Below are 12873 nucleotides of genomic sequence, written 5' to 3' on the forward strand. Positions count from 1 at the left end.
AACTGGGGTGGCGTAGTGGGCAAAAGAACAATGGATTTAACCCAGATCTTTTGACTGGGGGTGAATGTTTGCATTGTCAGCATTCCGTCCATCATTTGTTTGCTATAACACTCGTTCCTCTATATGGTCCTGTATGGTCATGGAACCCCTCAGTGACTTATAATCTACAGTAGGGGGTCCTTTATCCCATAATTATATTCTGACATACACCGTTAGAGGGACATGTTTGATTCTCAGTAGTATGATACAGGTTACAGTGTGTGTTCTTGGATGGGTCCCCATCATTCAGTGTGAAAGTCTGTACTCCCACCTCAAATAGTATTTCCAGTTTTGTTGGTTTGAGGTGTGTTTACATGAATTCCCGTTGAGCTAATCATAAATCTCCTGGAAGACTCTAGCGCCAGGTCAGTGTCTTAGAAATCTCCATTATTCACCAGAACATATGACTGTTGGTCTCTCTGCTCTTTGTCGGCCCCATTGGTCGCCCATGGTCCCCCGTGCCAACCTACCGCAGATCTGATGAACCGCCTTTGTTTGACTTGAAGCCAGGTTCTCTGATTGAATGCCAGCTGAGTCAGCCGAAATGTACCTTTTATCAAAACAAAACTGCTTTGTAGCGCTGGGCACAAAGTGGATGCCCCAAAGTGTAATGAGAACAATGATAGGTTACAGTGCCAGATTAAACCCTGTGGAGGCACCTAGGCAGTCGAAATTTAAGGCCCCCCTCGCAAATTATCTAATACATTTTAATTTTGCCAACCAACAATCTTAATAAACCACTACATTACATTAATACAGTATTTTCTCTGTAGAGTTTTAATGTAAAGTTTTTGTTTCTTTGAGTTTTTGTCTTTTGGAAACAATTTAAGATAGCTTATTGTAATTTTCTGTCAAGATCAAATCAATATTACTTTCATCTGTTGTTGCGGGGCCCCTAAAAGGAGTGGGGCCCATAGGCCGGTGCCTACTTTGCCTATTGGATAATCTGGAACTGATGGGTCAAAGCCAATGAGGAAGGAACGGACACCACACACTGCTGCTTCATCCCAAGCTATCCATTCAAGACACACTAGGGCAAGAAGCAAAGCCCATTTACCTAAACTATTTCATACATACTGACACAGGAACAACCAATCACAATAAGTGCAGCTGAGCTGTGGGGACATAAACATGTGCCTATGAGGTGTAATACCAGAATGTCGGGCTTTAAATACATTGGTACAAGGATATCGCAGACAGAATATCGACTATCACAAGATCATGGAGGTAAGTATACAAAGGAAAGCCACCTAGTCTTGCAGTCTATAAAGGGGCTTTTCTACATCTCTATCACACTTAGACACAGTAAAGAGAAGGTAGTCCTAGGCTTCTGGGATCATAACTTGCAATTTACAAAGACTAGGACGATGCCGCCTTACTGACCCTATTGGGTCTCTGTGCGGCCTTCAACACAGGTATGAGATGGTGCTCTCTTATTTACACCTCAACAAATCTCCAAGCTTACATGGCATCCAATCAAGAAAGTTAAGAATCTTGGAGTTAAGTTTGATTCAGATTCAGATTCAGAAACCACAGGGTTAAGGTGACCCTTAAGCCTGCTCGCAGGGCCGGTCGCTCCACGCACCGCACGGCTCCCCGTGTGTTCCCAGGACTTTCACCGCTGCTGCCGCGAGTTCGACGCTGCTCCTGTGCTTTGAGTATCTAGTGCTTTTATATTACTGTGCCCTTGTGTATTTGCCCGTGCCACTGTTGTATTTCCTGTTTTTGCTCCTTTCTGGTCTCCCCGTGATTGTTTCTTTCCCGCTTTGTGCCCCCCTGCTCCCTGCTCCCCGCCACCACTCCCCGGCGGCCCTGCCCCTTTTGCTTTCTGTACCCGCTTCCCCGACGCCCATTCGTCACCCCGCTCCCGCCTCCCAGCTGCTCCTCCCTCCCACTTGGCCATATATGGAGGAGACCGCGCGGTGGTGAGCTGTGACCCTTAACCCTGCTCGCAGGGCCGGTCGCTCCACTCACCGCACGGCTCCCCGTGTGTTCCCAGGACTTTCACAGCTGCTGCCGTGAGTTCGACGCTGCTCCTGTGCTTTGAGTATCTAGTGCTTTTATATTACTGTGCCCTTGTGTATTTGCCTGTGCCACTGTTGTATTGCCTGTTTTTGCTCCTTTCTGGTCTCCCTGTGATTGTTTCTTTCCCGCTTTGTGCCCTCCCGCCGAACACCTACACTTCCAGATCCACACCGACCCCCAAACCACCCTCAGAGGAACACTCATCTACAGACCCCCAGGCCCACGCACACAATTCAGCGAAACCATCGCCGACCTCATTAACCATCGCCGACCTCATTAGCCCGCACGCCCTAGCCTCACCAGAATACATCCTCCTTGGAGAACTGAACTCTCACCTGGAGAATAACAACGACAACACCACCTCCACCCTGCTCGCCAACCTCGGACTCAAGCAACTGGTGGACACCCCCTCTCACCTCGCTGGCCACACCCACGACGCCATCTTCTCCGCCAGCAACCACGTCGCCTTCAACCACTTCACAGGACTACACTGGACCGACCACAGCTGCATACATTTCACATTCAAGAAGACTACATCTCACCACCACACGCTTCGTATCCCCCGCAGATGCTGGAGCAAAATCACCACTGACCAGCTTACCACGTCACTGAGCCAGAACCCACCTGCCGACACCAACAAGACACCTGAGGCTTGAGCCGGGTGTAAGGCAAGACGCGCTCGAACGTAAGGTATTTGGTTGTTCAACACGTTTTTATCGTTTTAAAGTAATACTTTTAACAGGGACTGCTAATTTACACACTACCTCAGCTTTGCTACTTTGCACATCGTTCCCCCCTACCGTTGCACTTGTACCAGCTGACGCGAGAGCAAGGCCGCCATCTTGCAGGTACTTTGGTCGGCGCTCTAGGCTTTTTGGGACACACCTCCTTAAACCGATGCCAGCACGAGCGCGCCAGAAAGACACCTGAGGCTTGAGCCGGGTGCAAGGCAAGACGCGCTCGACCATGAGGTATTTGGTTGTTCAACACGTTTTTATAATTTTAAAGTAATACTCTTAACAGGGACTGCTAATTTGCACACTACCTCAGCTTTGCTACTTTGCACATCGTTCCCCCCTACCGTTGCACTTGTACCAGCTGACGCGAGAGCAAGGCCGCAATCTTGCAGATACTTTGGTCGGCGCTCTTAGGCTTTTTGGGACACACCTACTTAAACCGATGCCAGCGCGCAGCGGGCACGCCGCTGGCGTGCCCAAGGCAAGCCCGTCTGCGCCCGTCCGCACTCGGCCCAAGCCCCGCGCCAGAACCCCTGTCCGTTCGTCTCCAGATCCAACGAGACGTTTGATCTACTCAAGTGAGTCATTGCATGGTTTACATTTTGGGGATAACATCTGCCGGTGTAGATGCATCATTCCCGACATATTACCTTTTTTAGATAGCCCTACATGCACTAACTGTGGTATAACTATACAGTTACTTGGACACAAGCCGACCAACAATAGAAAGTTTAAAACTAGGATAGGACTAAGTAACGATGTCAAATGTCTCCTACTAAACGCCAGATCACTAGTAAAACATAGTACGGAGTGTGCCCACCTCATCGAAAATGAAGGAATCAAGATAGCCTTTATAACGGAGTCATGGACAGATGAGGCATCTGGGCCTGATATTGTCAAAGCTACACCCCCTGGGTATATTTGCTACACCCAGAACAGACTCAACAAGAGGGGTGGGGGACTAGCTATAATCTACCAAGATTCCTTAAAAGCCACTTTCAATCGTTCTACTAACCCAGACTGCGAGGCTTTAGATTTTTGCTTTTGCCTTTCATATCAATACACGTTTAAAGGTGCTCTCTTATACAGGCCTCTTGGCCCCAAAGCAGGGTTCTTAGCACAAGCTAGCACTTGGGTGGAAAATGAACTGGGATCGAGCTCTTACTCGCTCCTAGGAGATTTTCATTTCCATCTAGAAGCCGTAGAGGACCCGGATACCTATAAACTCATTGACCTACTAAAGACGATAGAGCTAACACAACGAGTTATGGGACCCACCCATAAAGCTGGTCATACTTTGGATGGCATTTTTACTAATAATACACATGTAACTTTTAGTGAAACACTATCGGTGACCTGGTCCGATCATAAAGCAATAACATTCTTAGTTTCACCCCCTATGCATGGTTCTAAGAAAACCACGACTAACCATAAGGAGTATCGCTCCTGGAAAAAAGTGAACGCAGACGACTTAACTAATCGTCTGGCAAAATCTTTTCCCAGTATTCCTGAAGATTTGGACGCTGCCGCCCTCAACTATTCCAGGTGGCTGGACTCTGTATGTACGGAATTGGCTCCTAGGAAAATACGCCACAATTTTAGAGTTCGACCGCCGTCCCCATGGTACACGCAAGAGCTAAGAGAACATAAACGTGATTGCAAACGATTAGAAAGATTATGGCGAAGTAACTATGATATACAGGACAAAAATCTGTACAAGACTTGTTTGTCCCACTATAAACAACATCTGCTCAGAACCAAACAAGATTTTTACGGGTCAAAAATCAAAGAAGCTGGAAATTCAACCAAAGAACTATTTAAAACGGTTAAAACCCTTGCTGACCCCATCATTTCCCCGATAGAAGCCAGCCAAGAACTGTGCGACAAAATAGCTAACTTTTTCTTTGAAAAAGTTGATAATATCTTCTCTACTTTTACCCACTTAGATAATGGTACGACTACATCAGGGTCAGTAGATCCACACTGTTCTACTAACACCAAGGAGGCGCTACATAATTTTACACCCATTTCCACCTTCGAGGTTCTTAAACTCTTGGAGACAACTAGATCTGGTTCCTCTATGGATCCTTGCCCCTTATCCGTACTTAAGCTAGCTTCAGTTCCAGTCACTGAAATCCTTACGTCTATCATTAATAGCATATTCATTAAGGGATATTTCCCCATGATTTGGAAATCAGCATCCATCCTTCCGCTACTAAAGAAACCACAGCTGGACCACATGGACCCAAACAACTTCAGACCAATATCTAGGCTTCCTCTCCCTGCCAAGATAATTGAAAAACTTATGAATTCACAACTCAGCAGATTCCTGGAAGATGCCCAGCTATTAGATCCCACACAGTATGGCTTTAGAGCGGGACATAGCACCGGATCTACGTTAATTAAATCAACTGAAGAAATCAGAACTACCTTAGATCAGGGAGGAAAAGCTGCAATGATCATGTTGGATCTGTCTGCAGCCTTTGACACGGTCCATCATGGTTTATTGATGGACCGGTTACATGATATTGGGGTCAAAGGGAAAGCCTGGAGGTTGATTAAGTCCTTCCTAGCAGACAGAATTCAGGCTGTCACGTTGGGAGACTTTACTGCCAAGGCTTTCTCTTTACCATGTGGGGTCCCACAGGGATCTTCCATCAGTCCCACGCTCTTTAATGTGTATGTAAAACATCTTGCACCCTTGGTAGAATCCTTTGGATTCAACCTTACCTCCTACGCTGACGATACTCAGATTGTGGTCTCTATTCTACCGGGAGGATTATCGAACGTAGCAGAGGATTTTAAAGAGTGTATGATGGCAGTTGGCAGATGGATGACCCAAAACTGCCTCAAGTTAAACTCTAACAAAACTGAGGTGGTCTTGTTTGGAAATGATCCAAGTTTCTGGACTCCTACCTGGTGGCTAGACGCACTGGGCCCTCTCCCTATACCTTGTAGAAAAGTCAAGAACTTGGGTATTATTATTGACAATAAATTACTGCTTAAGGACCAAGTCAATGCAGTTATTTCCTCTACATCTTTTATCCTGAGATCATACAAAAAGATACTGCCCCTTGCTGCGGCAAGATTAATATCTGGCACTCCTAAATATGCCTCTATCTCGGCGGAGATAAAAAAAACTACATTGGCTGCCAATAAACAAACGAGTACTGTTTAAAGCTCTGTGCATTACGCACAGAGCTTTACATAAAAATGGACCCCTCTTTCTAAGAGGGATCTTTCAATGGTACTCACCTGGAAGAAACTTGCGGTCGTCTGATGCCAAGTTGGCCTCAGTCCCCAGGGTAAAAAACAACAAGTGGGGAGGGCGCAGCTTCCTGGCAAAAGCAACCAAGGCCTGGAACCGTCTGCCGCCATGCCGTAGACATATAGCTAACCATCTGGAATTCAGGAAGGCACTTAAGACCAGCCTCTTTACATCATAATCCTGTGACGCCGTTGCTCAGACTCAGGATGGTTCTCGTTCAATAGTGCCAGGACACCCTCGGGTATTATCCGCGCTTTACAAAAATGAATAACATAACATAACATACCCAACACCAACGACGCAGCTCTCAACTTCGCACTTAGGGTGCGGTGGCATACGGTGTCAAAGACTGCTGAGAGGTCCAGGAGGATGAGGGCGGCTGTTTCCCCGTCTTCACCAACTGCGCCAACGACCTCGCTCCACTGAAGAACCCCCACAGCAAGACCACCACCAGAAAACCCTCATGGTTCACAGACGCCCTCAAAACCGCAAAGAGATGCTGCCGAACACTCGAAAAGACCTGGCGCCAAGAACGAACAACAGAAAACATGACAGCCCTCAAAGCCGCAACCCGCGAATACCATCAGCAGATCCGGACCACCAAGAGGACATCGTTGAAAGAGCGACTGGACAACAACACCCATAACAGCAAGGAACTCTTCAGCATCGTCAAAGAGCTCTCCAACCCCAACGCCAGCAACAACGACATCACCCCATCACAGGACCTCTGCAACTCCCTCGCCACGTTCTTACACCGCAAAATTGCAGACATACACGACAGCTTTGGACCCCAAACCCCACTTCAGGACACCAAACCAGCGACCCCCAGCATCACCATCAACTCCTGGACCCCCATCAGCAGTGAAGACACCATCCACGTCATGAGCACCATCCACTCCGGCTCCCCCTCCGACCCATGCCCCCATCACATCTTCAACAAAGCCGGCACCACCACCGCCGCACCCCACCTGCGGAACGTCATAAAGAGCTCCTTCACGTCAGCGACCTTCCCTGAGAGCTGGAAACACGCAGAGATAAGCGCCCTCCTGAAGAAACCCACAGAAGACCCCAAGGACCTCAAGAACCTCCGACCCATCTCTCTTCTCCCCTTCCAGGCTAAAGTCATCGAGAAGACCATCAACAAACAGCTGACTGCTTTCCTCGAGGACAACAACTCGCTCGACCCTTCCCAGTCCGGATTCTGAGCCAACCACAGCACCGAGACAGCCCTCATCGCAGTCACAGACGACATCAGAACCCTGATAGACAACGGGGAAACAGCCGCCGTCATCCTCCTGGACCTCTCAGCAGTCTTTGACACCGTATGCCACCGCACCCTAATACACCGCCTCAGCAACACTGGAATCCAAGGGACGGCCCTGGAATGGATCACCTCATTCCTCCCCGGAAGAACCCAAAGAGTCCGCCTCCCCCCCTTCCGGTCCGCTGCCAACGAGATCATCTGCGGCGTACCTCAAGGATCTTCACTCAGTCCAACACTCTTCAATATCTACATGAGCCCCCTCGCCACCATCGCACGAAAACACAACATCAACATCATCTCCTACGCCGATGACACTCAGCTGATACTCTCCCTCACCAAGGACCCAGCCACAGCCAAAACCAACTTCCAGGAAGGAATGAAAGAGGTAGCAGACTGGATGAAGCACAGCCGTCTCAAACTCAACTCAGACAAGAAGGAAGTCCTCCTCCTCGGGCAATCCCCATCTGCCTGGGACGACTCATGGTGGCCCTCGGCGCTGGGAACAGCACCAACACCCATGGACCATGCACGCAACCTGGGTTTCATCCTGGACTCCTCCCTCACGATGACCAAACAAGTCAACGTCGTCTCATCCTCATGCTTCAACACCCTGCGAATGCTTCGAAAGATCTTCCGCTGGATCCCCACAGAAACAAGAAGAACAGTCACCCAGGCCCTCATCACCAGCCAACTGGACTACGGGAATGCCCTATACGCAGGAACCACCGCCAAACTTCAGACTCGGCTCCAGCGCATACAAAACGCCACCGCACGACTCATCCTCGACATCCCGTGCCACAGCCACATATCCACCCACCTGAGAAACCTTCACTGGCTCCCCGTCAACAAAAGGATCACGTTCAGACTGCTCACCCACGCACACAAAGGGCTCCACAACATGGGCCCCGACTACCTCAACAGCTGACTCTCGTTCTACACCCCCACCCGCCAGCTTCGCTCCACCAGCCTCGCCCTCGCCATCATCCCACGAATTAGCAGAACCACTTCTGGAGGAAGATCATTCTCCTACCTGGCAGAAAAGACCTGGAACTCCCTCCCCACTCACCTACGACTGACCCAGGACCATCTCAGCTTCAGGAAGCACCTCAAGACCTGGCTCTTCGAGCTGTAGACCCCCTAGCACCTTGGGACCCTCACGGGTGAGTAGCACGCTCTATAAATGTTCATGATTGATTGATTGATTGATTTAACGTCAGATCAGGGCAGTAGTTAGAGGTTGCTATATTAGATCTTAGCAAATTGAATCCCTTTCTCCTTCTACTGTGGTGGTGGGAGTTTCAAATAACTCCCCGTTAGATTATTGTAACTCTCGCTACACTGCCCTCGCTCAAGGTTAGATACTCAAAAACGCCCCTGTTAGAGCCATTACCGGGCTGAGGCAGGGCAGGCGTTTAGGCCGTGCGACTGGTGCAGCCACACCTAGTGCTGAGTTTTGGGAGAGGGGACTACACTGTGTTTATAAATGGTTTTAAAAGTCCCTGCTGCTAGGTTCCTTGTGTGTCTAGCAGTTTTCAGTCAACAATACAAATGCGAAGATAACTCTGGTGGTTAACGTTCCTGCTGGAGAGAGATTGGAGTTTTGTTTAGGGGCAGTTTTGACTTATCATAAGGTAGCACAGAGGGTTTATATGCCTGCTGCAAAGATGTGCACAATGCAGATCACAGAACTGTATTTTATGTGGATAGCTCAGTGGGTTACTGCTTTTGTCATAGAGATCATTTTGTTACCAAAATAAAGCAATTGTTTGCTTCAATAATCGGGATCCTCCCGCCTCCATCAGTCTATTGGCATGTACTGCACAGTGATCTATGGACTGTCAAAGATCTGCATGCAAACAGCATGGCATAGGTTAGAATTTTCTGTCTCCCCTCGAGTCTTTCATTATCCTAGTGTTGCTAAAAGGGTTAGTTTGTACAGAAATACATTATTAGGACAGCCAGCCCCCTCCACCGTGGTACGTTTTACATCCTGAGTTTGTGCTTCTCCAGATCAAACATTCTTTCATTATACTGCTTGCCAGTGTGGATGGCATGTGGCTCCTATATCTTGTAATCCTCATTGTCTTATGTAACACTTCCTATAGGCTGAATTGCACACGCATGATTCACTGTCTCTGTATAATATGTGTGTGGTATACAGTGCTCTGACACCATACACCACGAGTAGCGCTATAAAACAAAGAAATTGTATGTGAGAGACGGGCATGGACAGACATGGTACATTGCTGGAGGATGAAAGTGAGGGAATCCATAGAGAAGGAGGCAATGGGGGTGGGGGAGCAAAAAAGATTGTAACACTGGGCACCACCAGCGCTAAAGCTGGCGCTGGGCTCAGGAAAAAAGTCACAGCACTGGGTTTTGGTTGCCCATTGAATCTGGTACAAAATGTCTCTCATTGAAATGAATTTATCAGCTGGCTTCACCTTATCTTTCGGTCAGGCTACAATCAAACCGTCCGAACCTCAACCTGAGAAGTAAAGAAAAAGGGTTGTATGACGGATCCACGCAATCCCCAACTACGCGTGGCTGAAGAACGCGGTCTTAACAACGACTGGGTCTTAACCGGATTTCGTCATAATGGCATAATTGGTAAAGACATATGCGTGGTTAAGGTTACATCCAACCACAGCCCTAAAAACACCTCGCCCTAAAAGCGACCACCTGCCACGGACCAAAAGATCTCACACTCGCACACTATCCATATACCATAACACCAACACACACTTACCATTAGTCCGTGCAAGAGGCGATTATCCTCCTAAGCGCTGAATAATGAGGGAAGAAGATACCACTTTACCCTAATGAGCAACAAACCTACAAACCCTTCTAATACTCATTAGGCCCTAGATTCCATTTTTGGTATTACCCTCATAACCGGGACGGATCTGCTAGTTGCGGTTTAATGAAATACTAATTCCCTAATCAATCTTTACATTAACACATTTCAATGAATAAACAACCCGACTCGTTTCTGAAGTTATTCAAATCCAAAATTTATATTAATTTTGCAGATTAAATCATTCATTTGATCAAGTTGCCATTCATATTTACCTATTCTGGCTAAAGTCGTCCTCTATGTCAAATCTGGCAGTCTCGCAAATCTATGCCCATCAATTTAGCAGGTAAAGTTCATCAGGAATTTGGGCATTAATTCAGTCCATCAGAGAATTGGGCTAACAGCTGTCCTGCAGTGTCACCGTCCTCTCCGTCAGCATGTCATCAGGAAATCAAAGGAGCGACCGTCGGATCTAATTACCTCTCTATTCTACCATAATTTATAGTAAAATTGATGATAAAAAGTAACAAATTCTGAACATCCGAGTTCGCTGATTGGACAATCGGGGATCATCCTCTCGGTTCCCATAAGGTTTAGTCCATGATGTCAGCATACTTGCTGGTTCTGGTTCTTTTGTAAAGTCTTTTGTTCATAACGTTGGCACCGCTCCCAGTGGCCTTGATAAGTACATCTTGCCTGGGGTCAGGACGGGGCCATTGTTGCTCATCTTTAGCGCAGGCGCAGTGTGGTGTCTATGCATTCATTCTTCACCCAAGCCTTGTTCAGCGTTGGTGGTCGGGTTAGGCACCGCAAGCAGCCATCTTTTTGGCAGGCCAAAATGGACAACTTAAGCAAAGAAAACACAAAACGTAATTAATACATAAAAATGACTAATTAAATGTTATTCCCTCACTAATACCCATATGTGTGTGTATTTATCTAGCAAGAGCAACACTCATTGCGGGTTATTCTTACAAAATGAAGCACAAATCACAATTAAATCACTAAAGCAACATATAACATGCAATGTTCTATTTATCTATCATTAGTATGCGTACGAAATTTAGTTCACGTCATTAATTAAGCCATGCAAATGCAAATCCCACATGTATTTCGATCATTAATAAGGTTGGTTAGTTATTTCCACATCACTCCAAACCATTAGTACGATTATACTTAATTAATTAATCTAATTAATAAAATGACATGCAAAATGGGGTGGGTATATAACATTTTACATTACCCGCTCCAGCACCTTGACTACTCACCCTGAGCCCTAAAACCCTAAAAACGCCCGACCCCAACATTTCCAGAAAACGTGCTCACCAACCTGTTCCTCGCCTGGGCAGGAAGTCCTTCTAAGTCTGCAACACCTCCCACCCCCACCATTCGCTCTGAGTCTAGAGAGCTAACTACTACTAACGTCTTAACCACGCATATGTGGAGTAAAGGCATATGCGCAGTTTAGATGTTGTTGGTTCTGCTTGCGTTGTTTAGCCACGCATAGTTTAGGCTGCGTGGTTAAGGCCGTTTCCTAAGAAAAGGGCTTCAGTTAGGGTTTTGAGGATTGGGAGGGATGCTGCAAACTGGTTGTCATCCCACCCTGCAACCCACAGTTGCTTTATGTAGGGTTGGGGGTACTGCTGGGTTACCATTGATGGGTAACTCCTTGCCATCAGTCAGTACACCACAACACCTCTGGGTCTCAGAGGCAGCCACCCCACCCACTGATGGTGGGGCCACCATCACCCATTGTCTCAACCAGTGCCCTGCCTGTGAGGCATGGTGGCAGCTCTCTTTACAGTAAGGAGATCCCTGTTAGGCAAGTGGTGATTTCTAAATACAGCAGGCGGCCCTCCGTCAAGGTGGTGGATGTCCCTCGCAGGACGCCCGCCAAGGCCTGAGCAAGGCCAACAGTCCTTTTGTCTACTCCCAAATATGCTCTCAGTCCACCAGCAGTCATGTTACTGCGTTGTTTATCCTATGATCATTTCCCATACTGAATCAAGGTGAAATATTTTACATTGTCAAACATTGTGAAAGATGTCTCCATATTCGTCTGTGCCTCAGCATGCAATGAACTGCTCTGAGCAGGTGTACGTGCCTGTCTGACCAATGATGCTCGAAGACGTGACATTCACATGTACCTGTCTCTTGAAGGGAGTCACTGGCTTTGCCGTTCCTGAAGCAGGAGGAGCAGCCCCTTCATTCAAGCCCTGAGCTGCACTGTCCAGCCTTTCAGCACATCCTCTGTGCAGCCACCTCACCCGCCGTCAAGATCCAGGATGAGACGCTAACATACTTGAACCAAGGTGAACACACAAGCAAGATCACTTCCAGGGGGCAAAATCAATATCAGGCTTGGTGGTATGACTGATTGGTCTTCTCTGGTGGATGGTTCAAACTTTTTGTGCTTTGGTTCCTTGATTTTCTTCCAAAGTTCTAGTGCTTCTGTTGGTTCAAGGGGGCAGTTTGTGCTGTCTGTGCTCAGATGCTTGTGCCGATTCTTGATGTTTGCATCCCGCCTGGTGGTTGTGTTCATGGGTTGATTCTAACTGTCAGCACACTCACACTCTAGTTCTGGTGGCTTGATTTGGGCCAGTTTTCCACTATTGTGTTTTTTAGGTTGGTTCTAAGAGCCAGTTCTTCCATCCCACATTTTGGTTCTTTGGTTAGTTCAAGAAAGTGCGCCTTCTTTCCCATGTACAGGTGCCCGAGTCGCTAGCAGGAGCTGATCCTCCCT

At 47.5% G+C, this 12873-nt stretch overlaps 1 protein-coding gene across 2 annotated transcripts in view; it reads left to right on the forward strand.

The window, feature by feature from the left end:
* Positions 1-12873, forward strand: part of LOC146869657 (transcription factor CP2-like protein 1) — a 126164-nt gene that overhangs the window by 37346 nt on the left and 75945 nt on the right. For both annotated transcript variants that reach the window (XM_085609526.1, XM_085609538.1), the window contains exon 2: positions 12291-12442. In XM_085609526.1, the coding sequence (XP_085465652.1) occupies positions 12291-12442 (152 nt within the window). The remainder of the gene's footprint in view (positions 1-12290; positions 12443-12873) is intronic.

The sequence above is a fragment of the Triturus cristatus genome, chromosome 1_1 (genome assembly GCF_964204655.1).
Source record: "Triturus cristatus chromosome 1_1, aTriCri1.1, whole genome shotgun sequence".
Lineage (NCBI taxonomy): Eukaryota > Metazoa > Chordata > Amphibia > Caudata > Salamandridae > Triturus > Triturus cristatus.